Here is a 21,094-nt window from a genome sequence, read left to right on the forward strand (position 1 = left end):
TTTTTTTTCTTTACAGAGTTGGTGAGAAAATGGGTCGTTTTATCAATGTTTTAAATAAATGAGTAGGATAAATAATGTATAAATAATATATAAATCCTTCTTCTCCTTCTCCTTCTTCTTCCTTCTCCTCCACCTCGTCTTTCTCTTCTTCTTCTTCCTCCCTCTTCTTCTTCCTCCTCCTCTTCTTCTTTTCCTCCTCCTCCTCCTTTCTTTCTCTTTCTCCTCTCCCAGACACCCTTAAGAAAATGTTCTGTTAAGTGTCAATCTTCTTAGCACTTTTTTCTTCTTTACAACCCACAGAATAATACAGAACTTTGAATAATAAGTCAAGGCATGGATGGGAGATTAATGACTTGGATTAGGAACTGAATACCCAATTGAGATGATTAGATATAGGAAGTCTAAGCCAATGTTAAGCCATGTAATTTGAATTTTCTCATGTCATTAGCTTTACAAAAGCCATCAGGGACCTCTGGGGAATGAGCCCCCATTCTTTCCGGGGAAGGAGGTATCTTCCCCCGAAAAGCTCTTCTCACCCAAATATATAACCCCCAAATTTCTTTTCATTCCTGATCTTCAGAATACATTAAAAAAGTAGCCTACCATCTGGAATTTTGCTGCCCAATCCAGATATTTTAATGTTTGAATTTCAGTATTTCTTTTAAGGAGACTCATACAGGTAGCCCTTGATTGATAACCACAACTAAGCCTGGTGCGTAAGTCAAGGACTACATATATTTTATCTGTCGTGTTTGTTTGCTCTGCTTTCTGCTTTCTTGTAGAAGTGAAAGATCAGGGTTGTAAAAATGCACATAACCACCAGGTGGCAGCAAAGAGACAACATTTCAGTGTCTCTCTCCTGCCATCCTATGGTCTCTGAAATCTTTGCACTTCGGACTATAAGACACACTTTTTTGTCTCCCAAAAGGAGGTGAAAATGTCTGTGCGTCTTATTGACCAAATATTGCCAAAGCCCTGCCCACCTTCTGGCTGTTTTTTTTTTTTTTTGGTCTCTGCATGCCCCGTTTTTGGGCCTTTTTCCAGCCCTTTCGAGCCTTTTTTCAGCCCATTTTTGAGATTTTTTTTTGGCTTGTTTTCGAGGCTTTTTTGGGGCCGATTTTTTCAGAAAAGCCTGAAAAAAGCTTCAAAATGGGCTGAAAAAAGCCCCCAAAAGTGGGCCTTAAAAGTCTCAAAAATGGGGGCCTTAAATGTCTCAAAAATGGGTCCCAAAAGCCTCCAAAAGAGGCCAAAAAAAGACTAGTAAAAGACTAGGCCAAAAAAAAAAAGGCCCGAAAATGGGGTACGCGGAGGCCAAAATCTTTTTTTATTGTTGCTGTTTTCCTCTTCTAAATTTAGGTGCATCTTATAGTCAGGTGTGTCTTATAGTCCGAAAAATATGGTAAATACACACACACACACACACACACACACACACCTTATTTGGCACCTCTGCTGGATGGGGAATATTAGTTCCTCTTTTTTTCTCACGCCAGTCAGAAATTACTACTTCAATATTTTTTTTCTCCTGTGCTTTAGATCAAGGGTCTCCAAAGTTGGCAATTTTAACATTTAGAGACTTTAAGCGGACTTCCACTGATTAATTGTTCTCCAAAGCACCTGAGGGCAGGACAAGAAGCAATGGGTGGAAACTAATAAAAGGAGAGAAGCAACCTAGAATTAAGTAGAAATTTCCTGACAGTTAGAACAATGAATCAGTGGAACGACTTGCCTCCAGAAGTTGTGAATGCTCCAACACTGGAAGTTTTTAAGAAGAGATTGGACAACCATTTGTCTGAAGTGGTGTAGGGTTTCCTGCCTAGGCAGGGGGTTGGACTAGAAGATCTCCAAGGTCCCTTCTATTCTATTCTATTCTATTCTATTCTATTCTATTCTATTCTATTCTATTCTATTCTATTCTATTCTATTCTATTCTATTCTATTCTATTCTATTCCATTCCCATTCCCATTCCCATTCCCATTCCCATTCCCATTGCCTATTCTATTCTATTCTATTCTATTCTATTCTATTCTATTCTATTCTATTCCATTCCATTCCATTCTATTTGAAAAGAGAGGCATTTTGACATTTATTGAACCTTGCCTGTTGATACTATAGGAAGTGTCTGCCCAGCAATTGGAGAATTTATCAGAACAACTATCCATTGTGACATGGGAGTGCTCACTCCTTCTGATCCTATATACCGATATTTGTCTCTAGGGTTGCAATCAAGTCAGAATGACAGAGTTAGAAGAGATTTTGGGTATCTTTTAGTCCAAGTCCCTGCTTAGGCAGGAAACCCAATACCACTTCAGACAAATGATTGTCCAATCTCTTCTTAAAAATTTCCAGTGTTGGAGCATTGACAACTTCTGGAGGCAAGTTGTTCCGCTGATTAATTGTCCTCACTGTTAGGAAATTTCTCCTTAGTTCTAGGTTGCTTCTCTCCTTTTATTAGTTTCCATCCATTGCTTCTTGTCCTGCCCTCAGGTGCTTTGGAGAATAGCTCGACCCCTTCTTTGTGGCAGCTTTGGTATAATTTAGATGCAAAATAAATCTTCCTGACGTAAACTACATGTGTGTGAATAAAAGAGAAAGAATAAGAGGAATAGAAAACCCACAAAGCTGATGGAAGACTTTCTTCCAGAGATAACTTTTGACTGAAATCTTTTATTCTTCTTGATGGATAGACTTGAAACCAACTTGAGAAAAGGCCAGCTATACGTATAAAATATGGCACGGAGATCCGATGTTTGGAAGGTGTAAAACTGTCTGATGGGGAAAATATCCTGATAATATTAATGTCGCCCTTGATAGAGATATAAAATACTTGCATTGTTATCTCAAGCCGTCCAAACAAAGAACATTTGTACGCGCAAATCTGTATCAATTTATCATCACAGATAAACATGCAGTTGGCTTTCTCAAATGCAGAAACCGCACTTGTGGCTTTTTTTGTGTGTTGAAGAGAGTTACAGATTATCTTGGAAGGAAAGACATTTTCACTGCCGAAATAGATCAAGAGGGAGCCTGCAGGTTCTTGATTTAATGTCATCAACCACCGACTTTGCTTTCCAAATACACACTTGGATACCCTACAAATGGTCTGAAGCTTTGTGTAAAAGGCCAAATAAATTCGGTGCAAGTTATACTCGTTTGTTTTTTTTCAGGGGGAGAAAGTGTTGAACTGTAGACTTGTTCTAATGGTTTTGTGCATTAGCGTCTCTGAAATTTCTAATGCAGCTGTTTTAACTTTTGATGGGGAGCCCTTCAGAGTTGGTTAGAAGAATGGCAACTATATAGATCTTTCAAATAAATAAATATAAATGAGGGAGGGAGGGAGGGAGGGAGGGAGGGAGGGAGGGAGGGAAGGAAGGAAGGAAGGAAGGAAGGAAGGAAGGAAGGAAGGAAGGAAGGAAGGAAGGAAGGGAAAGGAAGGAAAGAAGGGAGGGGGGAGCAAGAAAGATATAAAATGAAATGAAAAAGGAAAGAAGGAGCGAGAGAGAGAAAGAAAGAAGAAAGAGAGAGGAGGGAGAGAGGAAGGAGGGAAGGGAGAAAGGGAGGGTGGCAGGAAGCAAGGAAGAAGGAAGGAGAAAGGAAGAAGGGAAAGAAAGAAGAGAAGGAAATGAGGGAGTGGGAGAGGAAAGATAGAAGGGAGGGAGGGTGGCAGGAAGCAGGGATGAAGGAGGGAGAAAGAAGGAAGGAAGGTAAAAGAAAGAAGAGAAGGAAATGAGGGAGAGTGGGAGGGAGGAAAGATAAAAGGGAGGGAGGGTGGCAGGAAGCAGGGATGAAGGAGGGAGAAAGAAGGAAGGAAGGTAAAAGAAAAAAGGGAGGAAAGAAGGGAGGGAGGGAGAAAGAAGGAAGGGAAAGGAAGGAAAGAAAGGAGGGAGGGAGGAAGAAGCAAGAAATAAATAAAATGAAATACAAAGGAAGGAGAGAGAGAGAGAGAGAAATAAAGAGAGAGAGAGGAGGGAAAGAGGGAGGAGGAAGGAAGGAAAGGGAGAAGAGGGGGTGGCAGGAAGCAAGGAAGAAGGAAGGAGAAAGGAAGAAGGAAAAGGAAGGAAAGAAGGGAGAGAGAGAGGGAGGGAGGAAGAATAGAAGTGAGGGAGGGTGGCAGAAAGCAGGGATGAAGGAAGGAGAAAGAAGGAAGGGAGGGAAAGGAAGGAAAGTAAAAGAAAAAAGGAAGGAAAAGGGAGGGAAGAAAGATAAAGTAGGAAAGAGAAAGGAAGGGGAAGGAAGAAAAGAAGGACAGAAGGAAGGAAGGAAGGAAGGAAGGAAGGAAGGAAGGAAGGAAGGAAGAAAGGAAGGAAGGAAGGAAGGATCCAGAAAAGTCTGATCCCATCCATGTGTGTGTGGCACAGCCTTCCTAAACTAATTCACCTTCTCCAAAAACATTCAACGCAGTTTCACTCCCCAAAAGTTTTTCCCTCCTCCAGTCCCACCTGATGATAAGGCCTACTTAAATTTCCCACGGCTTACCTTCGTTAAGATTCTATTCACAGATTTTCTTCTTGTAGGTTTCTAAGCAAAGCAAATATTTGCACAGCAATTCATGTCCACAATAGATATATATATATATATTCCATTCAAGTTCCACGCTCGGTAATATCGCACGAGCCACCCTCTCATCAGCGGGGAAAATCAGAGACTGTAACAATGCATTTGTGAACTTACAGCCTAAGCATTGCTTCCATTTTTCTATTACGGTGCGATTTTAGCATTCCAGCAATAAAAACATGCAGGGACAGCTGAGAATTCATTATCTCTTACCGTAACATTGAAGGGTGTTTAGCAATTAGGGGCTGTAACTTGCCCTAAAATATTTATTTATTCAACAACGCGAGCTGCGTTTGGCGAGATATTTGACCAGCTCAGAAGTCATTAATTGTTTCTTTGTTAAAAGAATAACATCCGCTTCCTGGGCTGTACAATTTCTTATCTTGTAGAATACTAATACTTCATAATAAAAAGCTACAGGCAGGTCCGGCTTCGTTATAAATTCCTCTTTATCGTTTAATGCTGCCCAGAATCACCCTGTGGTTAAAATGGGGCGGCATAAATAAATTTAATAATTGAATACATACATTCAAGAATTTAGGTTCTTATGTAGCAATGAAATGTTCAAGGAAACACATCCTCCTCCAGCACAGTTGAACCAACTGATGGTCTGTGAACCACTGGTGGGCCATGAGAAAATTTTGGTGGTCCGCAGAAAAATTATTTGCATTTTTTATATTGCGCTAAATCAGGGGTCCTCAAACTACGGCCCCTGGGACGGATACGTGCAATGAACAGTTGTGTTGCTGCAGAGAGTCCCTCCCTTCGGGGTCTTTTTGCGTGGGTTGGAGGTGGGCAGAAATTCCGACTTGGGGTCTGCTTCGGCCTCCTGGTGTGGGGCTTTGGGCGAAGGCTGGAGGGAAGCGCCGCTGGTGGCGAAGAGCCGGAGGGCCTCGTTCCAGTGGGACTGCATCATGGCCTGGAACTGGCTGACCATCTCAACCCGCTGAGCCTCCAGGTGCCGATACCTGGCCTTGCACTCTCGCAGGTCTTCCCTCTGCTTGGAAAGCCTATGCTCCTAGTCCTCAGTGAGGTCCTGCTGCTGAGCCTCCTTCTCGGTCAGATCCAATTTGAACTGAGCTGTTTTGCCAACTCTTTCTCGTGGTGGCTGCTTAGCTCCAACAACTGCTTCCTGTTGGGGCCCTATGGAGCCCGGGTGGGGAGGCGAGGAGTGACTCGGAGGGGAGAGGCGAGGCTGGTGAGGTGCCCCTCAAAGTGAGTGACATCGAGTTGGCCATGCCCATTCAGTCACATGACCACCTAGCCACACTCACGCAGCCGGTCATTAGGCAGATCATATTAGTGGTCTGTGGGATTTAAAATTATGAATTTAGTGGTCCCTGAGGTCCGAAAGGTTGGTGACCCCTGCTCCAGCATGTCTGTGTTAACCTGCAAAATCTTTATTAGTGCAATCATTTAGGCATTATTCACAGTCACCGACACTCCACTCTTAAACTAACATTTGTCTTATGTGAACAGGCCAAATTTATAAGATTCTTGTAATGTAGGTAATGCGGCTCCAGCTAGATGATCACTGAAGGGCCCTCTTTATTCATAGTATTGTAAGAAAGAAAATGTGCTTGTTTGAGAGAAGCAAATGTATCCAGTAGAAATAGTACAAAGGCAGACAAATTCCTTTGAAGTAGAAACATTCTATAAGAGGGGCCCCTTAGTTGTCAGAGATAGAGACATTTGGTGATATACAGTTTGAAGGTTAAAGAGACCAAGGATGACCACATGAAATATCAACAAGAGATAATTTGAATCTATGCTTCGGTGATTTACAAGAAGAATTATGACTTTTTGGCAAAGATAATGTAACAAACTTAGTAATTAGAAAAATGTCATTTGATGTAACGAATGTCTGCAATGATAAAACTGCTGAGTTAACAGAATCCTTTGTTTGAAAATGTATAAAACTGTGGTCTCAGAATCATAAGTTGTTCAAAGCTTCATGTACAAAACTGGCTCTGAACCTATTGCGCAATAAACTGGCTCTGGCTAACCTAAGAATGTTATTTGGTCTCACCATTCCACAACACTTGGGAGAGACAAGGGTACCACAATCAGACGTATGGTTGGTCTCTCAAAGGTGAGATCCTCACACTTTCCCATTCTGTCTCTTGCCAGCAGCCTCCTCTGAGCCAAGCTGTTTTCCACATCTTCTAAGACTTTTATGGATTCTGTGATTGTTACGTGGCAGTTCTTACCTTTGCTAGATCTCCTTCCCCACCTTGTCTGATCTGCAAACTGTCCATAATAGTCCTTATCTCTAATGGCTGAAGGGCAACTGTGCATAGAAACTGAAAGGTTGGTGAATGAGAAACTAGGAGGAAACCCCAGAATTGTAAGATTGTAAGTTAGACTATAAAATCTCTCTCTCTCTCTCTCTCTCTCTCTCTCTCTCTATCTATCTATCTATCTCTATCTCTATCTCTGACCAACCATCCATCCATCCTTCCATTCTATCATCTCTCTATCTCCCTATCCTCTATAATCTACATCCATTTCTATATCTTTACCTATCCATCCATCCGTCCGTCATCTATCTACCATGCATGTCTGTCTGTCATCCATTCATCCATCCACCTCCATTATACCATCTCTCTCTCCCTATCTATCCTCTATATTTATATCCATCTCTATCTATCTATCTATTTATCTATCTATCTATCTATCTATCTATCTATCTATCTATCTATCTATCTATCTATCCATCTGCCATCCATCCATTCATCCATCCACCCACCTACTATATCCATTTCTATCAATCTATCATCCATTCATCCATCCATCCATCCATCCATCCATCATCTATCTATCTATCCTGTCTGTGTCTTTCTTTATCTATCTGTCTGTCTGTTTGTCTGTCTATCATCTATCTACCTATCTACCTACCTACCTATCTATCCTATCTGTTCCTATTCCATTTTTCTTCTCCTTTTTTTTTTTGCTTCTGACACTTTAACTTTCTCTGTTATTCCTTCCCCCCCCCTTCTTACTTTATTTTAATATGTATTCAATTTTCCTCTTTTTTTCCCTTACAGCTTTCAATAAAATAATATTTATTTTAAAAAGACAAGGGGGAAACACACACACACACACCCATTTCAGAGGGCTCCAGTTTCTGGAAGTGCAAAGTTCATAACCCACTTAGGGGGAAAAAAATCTATGGACAAAAAGAAAACAAACTCCACCTCACCCAGTATTAAACTGCATTTGTTGTTCCAGCTTAATTTTATTTTATTTTATTTTATTTCGTTGTACGAGGTGCAATGACAGCAAAGTAAAGTAATAAAGTAAAGTAAGTAAGTAAGTAAGTAAGTAAGTTTCTCTTTTTGTACGGAAAAACAAACCCACAGGGCGCTGCCATCTTGGCCCATTTCCCGTGGGCGCAGCCATCTTTACTCCCTCTCCCTCCCCCTCCCTTCCGTACAACCCCGCTCGCCATCTTAGCGTCGGGCAAAAAAAAAAAAAAGCCGCCCGGCAACGAGGAAAAGGTTTCGTTGCCCTTCCTCGAACGTGGGAGTGGGCGGGGCGCGCGCGCGCGTGCTCCAATGAGAACGCGCCCCAGGGAGCCCGAGCCCTCCCCTCCATGCGCGGATTGGACGGCTTGGAAGAGCGCGGCGGGAGGGAGGCGTGCGAAAGCATCAGCTGGTTGCCGATGACAGAGCAGCGGGAGGGTTGGCGCACCAGCCGCCATGGGGGAAGCGGAGAAGTTCCACTATGTGTACAGCTGCGAGCTGGACCTGAACGTGCAGCTGAAGATGTGAGTGCCGAGGATGCGCAGGCTCTGTCCTCCCCTTCTCGGGGGGTGGGTGGGTGGGTGGGTGGGGGCAGGATAATAAGGGCACTGCTCCTGTCCCAGGGCTCAGAGTTTGGGGAGGGGAGGATGGGGGGGGGGTCCCTGCTTTGCAATGCCCTGGGATGAGAGAGGAGGGGGCGGGGGTCCCTGCTTTGCAAATTACTGGGGAGGAAGGAGGGGTCCTTGCTTTGCAATGCCCTGGGACAGAAGGGGGGAGGTTACTGTTTTGCAAATAATTGGGGAGGGAGGAGGGGTCTCTGCTTTGCAGTTAACTGGGGAGGAAGAAGGGGTCCCTGTTTTGCAATTAACTGGGGAGGGAGGAGGGGTCCTTGCTTTGCAATCCCTGGGACAGAAGGGGGGAGGTTACTGTTTTGCAAATTATTGAGGAGGGAGGAGGGGTCTCTGCTTTGCAGTTAACTGGGGAGGAAGAAGGGGTCCCTGTTTTGCAATTAACTGGGGAGGGAGGAGGGGTCCTTGCTTTGCAATCCCTGGGACAGAAGGGGGGAGGTTACTGTTTTGCAAATTATTGAGGAGGGAGGAGGGGTCTCTGCTTTGCAGTTAACTGGGGAGGAAGAAGGGGTCCCTGTTTTGCAATTAACTGGGGAGGGAGGAGGGGTCCTTGCTTTGCAATCCCTGGGACAGAAGGGGGGAGGTTACTGTTTTGCAAATTATTGAGGAGGGAGGAGGGGTCTCTGCTTTGCAGTTAACTGGGGAGGAAGAAGGGGTCCCTGTTTTGCAATTAACTGGGGAGGAAGGAGGGGTCCTTGCTTTGCAATGCCCTGGGACAGAAGGGGGGAGGTTACTGTTTTGCAAATAATTGGGGAGGGAGGAGGGGTCTCTGCTTTGCAGTTAACTGGGGAGGAAGAAGGGGTCCCTGTTTTGCAATTAACTGGGGAGGGAGGAGGGGTCCTTGCTTTGCAATCCCTGGGACAGAAGGGGGGAGGTTACTGTTTTGCAAATTATTGAGGAGGGAGGAGGGGTCTCTGCTTTGCAGTTAACTGGGGAGGAAGAAGGGGTCCCTGTTTTGCAATTAACTGGGGAGGGAGGAGGGGTCCTTGCTTTGCAATCCCTGGGACAGAAGGGGGGAGGTTACTGTTTTGCAAATTATTGAGGAGGGAGGAGGGGTCTCTGCTTTGCAGTTAACTGGGGAGGAAGAAGGGGTCCCTGTTTTGCAATTAACTGGGGAGGGAGGAGGGGTCCTTGCTTTGCAATGCCCTGGGACAGAAGGGGGGAGGTTACTGTTTTGCAAATTATTGAGGAGGGAGGAGGGGTCTCTGCTTTGCAGTTAACTGGGGAGGAAGAAGGGGTCCCTGTTTTGCAATTAACTGGGGAGGGAGGAGGGGTCCTTGCTTTGCAATCCCTGGGACAGAAGGGGGGAGGTTACTGTTTTGCAAATAATTGGGGAGGGAAGAGGGGTCCCTGCTTTGCAGTTAACTGGGGAGGGAGGAGGGGTTCTTGCTTTGCAATGACCTGGGACGGGAGGAGGGGTCCCTGCTTTGCAATTAACTGGGGAGGGAGGAGGAGTCCTTGTTTTGCAAAGACCTAGGACAGAAGGGGGGAGGTTAATGCTTTGCAAATAATTGGGGAGGGAAGAGGGGTCCCTGCTTCGCAATGACCTGGAATGAGGGGGGGGTCCCTGCTTTGCAAGTAACCGGATGGAGGATGGTCCCTGCTTTGCAATGACCTGGAATGAGAGGGGGGGCTGCTTTGCAAGTAACGGGATGGAGGGTGGTCCCTGCTTTGCAATGACCTGATACAGGAGGACGGGTCGGTCCCTGCTTTGCAAATAATTGGGGTGGGAGGAGAGGTCTTCTTTGCAATGCCCTGGGACACTTTAATTCTCTTGCTGGATGCCTGACTACCCCTGTCCTACAAGATGCATCTCTGTCTCCTGGTGATTGGTCCAAAGTCATTCAGCCAACTTTCATGCCTAAGGTTGGACTAGAAGTCACAGTCTCCTGGTGATTGGCCCAAAGTCACCCAATTAGCTTTCATGCCTAAGGTGGGACTAGAACTCACGGTCTCCTGGTGATTGGCCCAAAGTCACCCAGTTAGCTTTCATGCCTAAGGTGGGACTAGAACTCACTGTCTCCTGGTGATTGGCCCGAAGTCACCCAATTAGCTTTCATGCCTAAGGTTGAACTAGAAGTCACAGTCTCCTGGTGATTGGCCCAAAGTCACCCAGTTAGCTTTCATGCCTAAGGTGGGACTAGAACTCACGGTCTCCTGGTGATTGGCCCAAAGTCACCCAGTTAGCTTTCATGCCTAAGGTGGGACTAGAACTCACGGTCTCCTGGTGATTGGCCCAAAGTCACCCAATTAGCTTTCATGCCTAAGGTTGAACTAGAAGTCACAGTCTCCTGGTGATTGGCCCAAAGTCACCCAGTTAGCTTTCATGCCTAAGGTGGGACTAAAACTCACTGTCTCCTGGTGATTGGCCCAAAGTCACCCAATTAGCTTTCATGCCTAAGGTGAGACTAGAACTCACTGTCTCCTGGTGATTGGCCCAAAGTCACCCAATTAGCTTTCATGCCTAAGGTTGAACTAGAAGTCACAGTCTCCTGGTGATTGGCCCAAAGTCACCCAATTAGCTTTCATGCCTAAGGTTGAACTAGAAGTCACAGTCTCCTGGTGATTGGCCCAAAGTCACCCAGTTAGCTTTCATGCCTAAGGTGGGACTAGAACTCACAGTCTCCTGGTGATTGGCCCAAAGTCACCCAGTTAGCTTTCATGCCTAAGGTGGGACTAGAACTTACGGTCTCCTGGTGATTGGCCCAAAGTCACCCAATTAGCTTTCATGCCTAAGGTTGAACTAGAAGTCACAGTCTCCTGGTGATTGGCCCAAAGTCACCCAGTTAGCTTTCATGCCTAAGGTGGGACTAAAACTCACTGTCTCCTGGTGATTGGCCCAAAGTCACCCAATTAGCTTTCGTGCCTAAGGTGAGACTAGAACTCACTGTCTCCTGGTGATTGGCCCAAAGTCACCCAATTAGCTTTCATGCCTAAGGTTGAACTAGAAGTCACAGTCTCCTGGTGATTGGCCCAAAGTCACCCAGTTAGCTTTCATGCCTAAGGTGGGACTAGAACTCACGGTCTCCTGGTGATTGGCCCAAAGTCACCCAGTTAGCTTTCATGCCTAAGGTGGGACTAGAACTCACGGTCTCCTGGTGATTGGCCCAAAGTCACCCAATTAGCTTTCATGCCTAAGGTTGAACTAGAAGTCACAGTCTCCTGGTGATTGGCCCAAAGTCACCCAGTTAGCTTTCATGCCTAAGGTGGGACTAAAACTCACTGTCTCCTGGTGATTGGCCCAAAGTCACCCAATTAGCTTTCGTGCCTAAGGTGAGACTAGAACTCACTGTCTCCTGGTGATTGGCCCAAAGTCACCCAATTAGCTTTCATGCCTAAGGTTGAACTAGAAGTCACAGTCTCCTGGTGATTGGCCCAAAGTCACCCAGTTAGCTTTCATGCCTAAGGTTGAACTAGAAGTCACTGTCTCCTGGTGATTGGCCCAAAGTCACCCAATTAGCTTTCATGCCTAAGGTTGAACTAGAAGTCACAGTCTCCTGGTGATTGGCCCAAAGTCACCCAGTTAGCTTTCATGCCTAAGGTGGGACTAGAACTCACGGTCTCCTGGTGATTGGCCCAAAGTCACCCAGTTAGCTTTCATGCCTAAGGTGGGACTAGAACTCACGGTCTCCTGGTGATTGGCCCAAAGTCACCCAGCCAATTTTCATGCTTAGAGCTAGAACTCACGGTGTCCTGCTTTCTAGCCTGGTGCCTTAACTACTACCCCAAACTGGTTCTCGTTATCACGTTCAGTATTTACGATATCATAGTCAAATCTTTGTTTTTTTCTGCTTTGTCCATTCAGAGGCAGCTTGGAAGGCAAGAGAGAGCAGAAGAGCTACAAAGCGGTTTTGGAAAACCCCATGCTGAGGTTCTCCGGGTTGTACCAAGAGACGTGTTCTGACCTCTACGTCACCTGCCAGGTGTTTGCAGAAGGAAAGCCTCTCGCTCTCCCTGTCCGGACGTCCTACAAAGCTTTCAGCACCAGGTGGAAGTAAGTCCTCTGGGTTGAGGATCAATAGTGTAGATCAGAGGTCTTCAAACTTGGCAGCTTTAAGACTTGTGGACTTCAACTCCCAGAATTCTCCAGCACAGCAGAGCTGGCTGGAAAATTCTGGGAGTTGAAGTCCACAAGTCTTAAAGCTGCCAAGTTTGAAGACCTCTGGTGTAGTTTCTAAAGATCTCATCTGGACGTCTGTGATGGTCGTGGTCAGTCATCCAGGTCATGGTTGTCCCAAAGTGTTCTGCCCCAGCTACGGACGCCAAAGAACGCAGCACACACAAAGTCTGTACAAACCTTAGTTTACTAAAATAAAATCAGTTTTTTAAACAAAGGCTGTTAATTTTCTTAACAGCCTGCAAGAATCCAAAGAATAAATAATCGTAATCTTGCTATGGTTGGCAGAAAGCCCAGAAGCAATTTGCAGAGAATCCAGACGTGAAGGAGAATGAATTAAAGTTGTTCCCTGCAAATTGCTTCAGTCGGCGTTCCTCCTTAAATAGGCTAAGGGAGTGGCCAATTAGCCCCAAGCCTTACTCTCGAGGAGACCTCCTCCTGAGGAGCCATTCCTGCCTTTTGGCAGCTCTGTGCGTCCGTGCATCGAGAAGAGGCTCCTCCTCTTCGTCCTCTTCACTTAAAGGAGCTTCTGAAGGTTCTGAAGGCCCTGGCTGAATCCCCGCCTCTGGCACCACATCTTCTCCAGCCTCCTCATTATCTGCCACGGAGAGGGTAGTTTGACCCTCTCCGTGGCAGCCCCTCAAATATTGGAAGACTGCTATCATGCCTCCCCTGGTCCTTCTCTTCACCAGACTGATCACATGACCCCGGGACATTGCAAATGTCATAGTTTTATGACATTTATGAGTCAGTTGCCAAATGTGTGAATTTTAATCATGTGATCATGGGGATGCTACAAGTATGAAAAATATTCATGGGTCACTTTTTTTTCCCAGTGCTGTTGCAATTTTGGTCACTAAATGAACTGTTGTAAGTTGAGGACTACCTGTACGGAAAAGGCGACCCCTCCTTCAGGTTGAGCTCAGTCTGGATGTATCCATGTTGTTTTCTTGGAATTGTAAGAGATGGGGAAGAAGTCTCAGAGGCGTCTTTCAGAGCAGGGGTCTCCAAGCTTGGTAACTTTAAGAGTTGTGGACTTCAACTCTCAGAGCATAGCTGGCTCAGGAATTCTGGGAGTTGAAGTCCACAAGTTTTCATGTTGCCAAATGTTGGAGATCCCTGTTTCAAGAGCACATTCTAGAAGTTTCTACAAGATAATTGTACATTATGGCGACGGCAACGAAAATAAATGGATTGATCATGTTAATAGTGTAGGAAGGCTCAGTAACCGAGTCAGATTTTGAGGCTCTTAACTAGGGAGGGTTTAGAATGGTATAAATCTGAACTAAAGCTTAACTTTTCTCCTCAGCTGGAATGAATGGCTAAAACTGCCAGTGAAATACCCTGATTTGCCCCGAAATGCTCAGGTGGCCTTCACAATATGGGACATCTATGGACCTGGGAAAGCTGTCCCTGTGGGTGGCACAACGGTCTCTCTCTTTGGGAAATATGGGTGAGTTGTTTTTCCTTCTCTTCTAACTGTTATATATTATTATAATTACTATTCTTCTTCTCATCTTTTCTATAGGACCTTCTCCTGTTGGTGTTTGATGATTATATTATTTTGTTGTTTGTATGTATACTGAGAGTTTATGCACCGGAGACAAATTCCTTGTGTGTCCAATCACACTTGGCCAATAAAAAATGTTCTGTTCTGTTCTGTTCTATTCTATTCTATTCTATTCTATTCTATTCTATTCTATTCTATTCTATTCTATTCTATTCTATTCTATTCTATTCTATTCTATTCTATTCCATTCCATTCCATTCCATTCCATTCCATTCCACTCCATATTTTCTATTCTATTCTATTCTATTCTATTCTATTCTATTCTATTCATTTTTTCTTCTCTTCTCATTTTCTCTCCTATTCTGTTTCGTTCCGTTCAATTGCGTTCCACTCCACTCCACTTCTATTCTATTCTATTCTGTTCTGTTCTGTTCTGTTCTGTTCTGTTCTGTTCTGTTCTGTTCTATTCTATTCTATTCTATTCTATTCTATTAATTTTCTCTTCTCATTTTCTCTCCTATTCTGTTTTGTTCCGTTCAATTGCGTTCCACTCCACTCCACTCCACTCCACTCCACTCCATTCCACTCCACTCCACTCCATTCCATTCCATTCCATTCCATTCCATTCCATTCTATTCTATTCTATTCTATTCTATTATTAATTTTCTCTTCTCTTCTCATTTTTCTCTCCTATTCTGTTCCGTTCCATTCAATTGCGTTCCATTCCATTCCACTTCTATTCTATTCTACTCTACTCTACTCTATTCATTTTCTCTCCTATTCTGTTCCTTTCCATTCCACTCTACTCCACTTCTGTTCTGTTCTGTTCTGTTCTGTTCTATTCTGTTCTATTCTATTCTATTCTATTCTATTCTATTCTATTCTATTCTATTCTATTCTATTCTATTCTATTCTATTCTATTCCATTCTATTCCATTCCATTCCATTCTAGCTGTCTCTCTAACTCTGCCTTCCATTCATAGGATGTTCCGTCAAGGGATGCATGATCTCAAAGTATGGCCCAACGTGGAGGCAGATGGTTCTGAACCCACCAAGACTCCTGGGAAAACAAGCAGTACGTTTTCAGAAGACAAGATGAGTCGGTTAGCCAAGGTAAGAAGAAACCCTCCTTCTTTGTTGTTCTAATTCACCTGAAGGCAGGACAAGAAGGAATGGATGGAAATGAATCAAGGAGTGAAGCAACCTAGAACTAAAGAGGAATTTCCTGACAGTCAGAACAATTAATCAGTGAAACAACTTGCCTCCAGGAGTTGTGAATGCTCCAACACTGGAGGTTTGCAAGAAGAGATTGGACAACCAATCTCTTGTAGTGTAGGGTTTCCTGCCTAAGCAGGGGGTTGGACTAGAAAACCTCCAAGGTCCCTTCCAACTCTGTTACTCTATTACTAATAGTGTTTGATTGATTATGATTATGATTCTCCATGATTGTTTGAGAAGGATCTCAACCAGACTGAAGCCATCAACCAAGAGTTCATTCTGGAAGTTAAAGCACATTTAGAGACAGTTTGGTTTAGTAGTTAAGGCGCCTGGCTAGAAAGCAGGAGACTGTGAATTCACAGTCCTACCTTAAAGCATGAAAACTGGCTGGGTGATTTTGTATCAATCACCAGGAGATGGTGAGTTCTAGTCTGAGCCTTAGAAGCAGCTAAGAGTTCTTATGAGAATAAAAGATAGGAAACTCTATTTTATCTCTCTTTCTTTAGACTCAAATAAAATAATGGTAGTTTTGTAATTCATGGTGTTTTTGGACCAGTTAATGTTGGATGCCCATAGAAAGGTAGGTCATCTTGGAGACCTTCTATGCCAGGGATGTTCAACCTTGGCGACTTTAAGACCTGTGGACTTCAACTCCCAGAATTCCTCAGCCAGCCATGCTGAGGAATTCTGGGAGTTGGAAGTCCCAGAATTCCTTAAGTCTTAAAGTCATCAAGGTTGAGCATCTCTTTCTATGTTATCTTTTGCAGCGATAGGAACATGACATTCCCATGGGGAGTTTCCGTGTTGATAGGCCACTTTGAAGAATAGCTTCTGAGAAGCGAGGTTTTGTTTCTTGTTCTCAGAAAAGGTCTATCTTCTCCCATCTCATACGTGGTCCATGGAGATTCTCGGTCATCCAAGTCATGGTTGTCCCAAAGATGCTTTTTCAAAAGGCAGCTGGATTTTGTTTTTCCTTGAAGACGTTTCGCTTCTCATTCAAGAAGCAGTCAGAACAGAAGAAGCTTCTTGGATGAGAAGTGAAATGTCTTCAAGGAAAAATGAAGTCCAGCTGCCTTTTGAAAATAAACACCTTTGGCATCTCTATACTTGACAGTAGTGGCCAAAATTGTGGAAACCTTTTGTTAAAAGTGTATTTTCTAAAACTAGCTAATCACACCACTTTTCTTTCTTTCTTTCTTTCTTTTTTTTGCAGTAGTACCATAAAATTATATATCAATGGAAAGGTAATTTAATCAAGAATGTAATGCAATCATTTTTATGAAGGATTTGCTATTAGAATAGCAGTTACAGTACAAAGAAGAAAAGTGAAACACATAGAAAAATGAGATCTACAAAAATGATCACCATAGAAAAAACGATAATCTACAAAAATTATCGTCATGTCAGTTATTACTTAGTTGAGTAACCTTTAGCATGAATTACGGCCTTACAACGTCTTCCCTTGGAGTGAATCAAGTCTTTTAGTTCTGTAGCTGTTATAATGTGAAACCAAGATTGAATGATGGCTTCTATTAACTGGGTTTTATTGCTGGGTTGCTTCTGAATAACAAGTTTCTTTAGTCGGTTCTATAGATTTTCAATTGGGTTAAGGTCTGGGCTATTCCCAGGCCATTCCAGCAGTGGAATAGGATTATCTTGAAACTCCAAAATAAAAAGTGATGTTATTAGCCATCAAACCTCAAAAATACTAGTGCCTGGTGGCTCAGCAGAGTGATAGCATTGTGATTAACACCAACTGTCTGCAATTACTGTAAGTTCGAATCTCACCAGGCTCAAGGTTGACTCAGCCTTCCATCCTTTCTAAGGTAAGTAAATTGAGGACCCAGTTTGTGGGGGCAATAAGCTGACTTTGTATAAATATACAAAAAGTATGAAGGCTATTGCTTAACGCATTGTAAGCCGTCCTGAGTCCCCGGAGAAGGGCGGCATATAAATCAAATTAAAAAAAAAAAAAATACACTTTCCAAAAAGGTTTCCACAATTTTGGCCACTGCTGTATTTCTTCACCTTGTCTCATCTTTGGGGCTGTTCCTTGTTTCTTTTGTGACACTTCTTGGGATAACTCTTGCAGAAGCCTGAAAAAAGTAACCAGTTTTCTGCTTTCCACATCCCTCTGGCTAGAATTAATCACCTTGCTTAACCTTTGACTCTATTAGATCAAGGTTCTGTTTCCAGGAAGAACAGAGGATTCAAAAATCTGTAAAGATCTCAGTTGCATGTCTGAAATGTGCAGCTAACAGATAGGGGTTTTTTTTTTTTGTTTTTTTTTCCAATGTAGGCCTCAGGCGAGGAATATTTGGAGGAAGTAAGTACCAAGGAACCATGGCTTGTTGGCACCAGTCTTTGGAAAAGCACATGGTTGCAAACTTCCTGAGCACTAACATCCTAATCTAAGCTTTCTTTGATTTGTTCAAATGCCAGTTTGCTCCTCTCGTACCTGTTAACCCTCCTGAGCTTCATAATAGGGTTTCAGCATTGGGCTAAACTGTGGTTTAGCTGCATATGTTATATAACAAGCTTTAAACTATGATTAACACCCACAATGATGTAGATCACATGTTGTGCTGAGCCAAAGAAGATATATAATAGTTTTAAGTTGGGGTCCAAACCCAGTGTCAGACAGACCAGGATTTAATAGAGTGGTTTTTTTCCCCCCCTCGAATGCAGGTTTTGATAATAACTTAAGATCCATGCTTGGAGTAGATGTGTTAATATATATACAGGCAGTCCTCGACTTACGACCTCATTTGAGCCCAACATTTCTGTTATTTCTGCTAAGTGAGACAGTTGTTAAGTGAGTTTTGTTCCATTTTACTGCCCTTCTAACAATCTCTGCAGTTGTTTGCTTAATGATACGGTTGTTAAGTGAATTTGGCTTTACTTATCAAAAGGTCTCATGAAAAAGGGATCATACAACCCCGGGACACTATAACGGTCATAAATGTGAAACCAGTTGCCAAGCCTCTGAATTTGGATCATGTGAATGCCTCAACGGTTGTTAAGTGTGAAAAATGGATGCAAGCCACCTTTTTCTGTCCCATTGTCACTTCAAAAGGTCTGTCAGAGTTTTTTTGCAAAAATCAAATCCAGAAGCACACACGGATAACTGAATCAGCTGGATTCATTAACTTCTTTATATACATAATAACACATAAAGTATATTTACAATACCAACAGTTGATTCTTCAGCTCAGATCAGCAGACAAGTTCACACTCACAGCTCAGAGCTTAACACACTGGTTTCAGTTTCAATTCTCTGCACAGAATCAGAAGCTGCAGACTAAGATAAGCCCTGGCTCTAGTATGTCTCAGCTCCCAATTGGCTGACTTAGTTGCTATGTCAATTAATTGGCTAATAGTGTCATGAATATTCTGACACTAAACAAACTTGTTGTAAATCGAGGACTACCTGTACCATATAAAAACTAGACACATTTGGCTCTTCGTAGCTGTCCCGGTGCATTTTTCTTAACATTGTTGTGGAAGTTTTAGATGATAACCCATTCAATTAGTAGCCAAGGACGACTGCTTAGCTTCTATAGTTGACTAGATCATTGTTATTTCTTTTTATCTAGTTGTTCCATTTCTATAGCTGCCCGTCTCAACCAAGTGCCTCTGGGTTTAGCCAGTTACTGGAAACAAATTAAATTTAGTCATAAATAAAGTCTCATTTATCGCAGCGAATTTCCCTTCTTATGCTTGGCTCAGAATTTTTTTTGTTTTCTGTAATAAATCAGAGAGAGATTAGGGTTTACTAATTTACAGGGACAGCGTTTGTCTCCAATGACCATAAATATTATTTCCGTATTAATAAGAACTCCGATATAAATACTTGGGCGCTTCAACATTCATCTCCAGTTTAGTGGAAATATTTAATAAAACAACAACAAAAGGGAACCCTCTTTAGAGGTTTCTCATCTTCTAGATATTTACCTCTGCCTGGATTTCCATTTAATTATGGACTTTTTCAATAATGTCAGCATGGCAAAAAATTATCGAGGTGCAGAATTTGGAAGTATGAGTGTCTCGTAACGTATTTAATTTGATTAGATCAGTGTTTCTCAACCTTGGAAGCTTGAAGATGGGTGGACTTCAACTCCCAGAATCCCCCAGCCAGCACTGCTGGCTGGGGGATTCTGGGAGTTGAAGTCCACCCATCTTCAAGCTACCAAGGTTGAGAAACACTGGATTAGATGAAGACAGAACAATTATAGTTACATGGCACACTAAGTTTAATGAGTGTCAACCATTGTTAATTTTTTAATGGGTTAGCACAATGCAGGAGCTTCTCTTGGTTGTTAATTGACTTTCAGGATCCTGTGTACAGCTAATCCTCGATTTACGACCACAGCCGAGCACCACATTTACGCTGCTGAGTGAGATCTTTGCTGAGTGACTTTTGTCCCACTTTACAACTCTTTTCTTGCCACCTTTCTCGTTAAGTGAATCATCACCATCGTTAAGTTAGTGACCCGGTCATTAAATGAATCTGTCTTTCCCCTTTTGACTTGGCTTGTCAGAAGGTCGCAAAAAAGGGATCACGTGACCCCGGAGCACCACAGTCGTCATAAATATGAAACCAGTTCCCAAGCGTCGATATTTTGAACGCGTGACCAGGGGGGATACTGCAACGGTCGTTAAGTGTGACAAACAGTCATAAGGCCCTTTTTTTTCAGTGCCAGTATAACTTTGAATGGCCACTAAACTGAATGTGGTAAATCAAGGACTAGCTCTATATACCTAAAGTCTTATTTAGCTGCAAGCAGTAGACACATTTCATAAAACAGAAGGCCTGGCCTAAATCTTTCCCCTTTCAAATGTAAATTTTAATTTGTTTTTAAAATTATTGGGTGTTTTAATTTGTCTCGGCCAAATTGTTTAATTCGGTTTAATTCTGTTTTTAAATTTTGTATTTATGTGTTTTATTCTGTGGCTGTTCACCGCCCTGAGTCCTTCGGGAGTAGGGCGGTATACAAATCCAATAAATGAAATGAAATAAATGGATAAATACACAAAGTCCGTAGAGATTCTCAGTCTATCCAGGTCATAGTTGTCTCAAAGGTGCTTTTATTAGGCGGCAACTGGGCTTTCTTGCTTTTTTCCTTTGAAGATGTTTCACTTCTCATCCAAGAAGCTTCTTCAGTTCTAACCGGATGGTGTGGAAGGGAAGGATTTATATAGAGCTGAAGAAGCTTCTTGGATGAGAAGCGAAACGTCTTCAAAAGAAAAAAGGCCAAGAAAGTCCAAGAAAGTTCCTGAAAAAAGCACCTTTGGGATAAATACAAACGCAACAGTCAAGTAATAATTGGCTTAAATGGTTAATTTTTTACAATTTTCCCATCACATTAATACCTCAGAGTGTAGACATTTATCTTATCTGATTGGTTAGAAGGCATAAAATGCCCCATATCGATGGGAAAATACATGGAGCGTAGGATGTTTAGGGTAGAGCAAAAATAATAATAATAATAAAATAAATTGCATTTCTAATGACCCCATTGGGATCTATTCTAACACCTCAAAGCGTAGAAGGGTTAATTGAATGGATAACCGCTTATGATAGCTGCTGGTTTTTCTGAAATTTTATTTTAACTGTTTTGACTAAAACTGTTACCTCAGAAGTGTGTAGCAAAGCTTAATATTGCCGTCCTGGTTTTTGAAGTGTTTTTTTTTTTTTTTTGGAATGACTTATTTTTATTTTTATTTTTTGTGCATTTTGGTATGGACCAGTTCCCCTCAATGAGATTGCTGTGTGAGGTTTATTCCGTGTACTAATTTTAAAAGCTTTCCGTTTAATCC

General features: G+C 42.8%; 1 protein-coding gene across 1 annotated transcript in view; it reads left to right on the top strand.

Moving 5' to 3' along the window:
- Positions 1-8,085: 8,085 nt before the first annotated feature.
- The window catches only part of PIK3C3 (phosphatidylinositol 3-kinase catalytic subunit type 3), a 123,293-nt gene continuing 110,284 nt past the window's right edge, over positions 8,086-21,094 (top strand). The window contains exons 1-4 of the mRNA XM_087885502.1: positions 8,086-8,324; positions 12,235-12,423; positions 13,856-13,999; positions 15,040-15,169. Of these exons, the coding sequence (XP_087741628.1) occupies positions 8,257-8,324; positions 12,235-12,423; positions 13,856-13,999; positions 15,040-15,169 (531 nt within the window). The 5' untranslated portion in view covers positions 8,086-8,256. The remainder of the gene's footprint in view (positions 8,325-12,234; positions 12,424-13,855; positions 14,000-15,039; positions 15,170-21,094) is intronic.

The sequence above is a fragment of the Pantherophis guttatus genome, chromosome 2 (genome assembly GCF_059756535.1).
Source record: "Pantherophis guttatus breed Tessera chromosome 2, ASM5975653v1, whole genome shotgun sequence".
In the NCBI taxonomy this organism is placed as follows: domain Eukaryota; kingdom Metazoa; phylum Chordata; class Lepidosauria; order Squamata; family Colubridae; genus Pantherophis; species Pantherophis guttatus.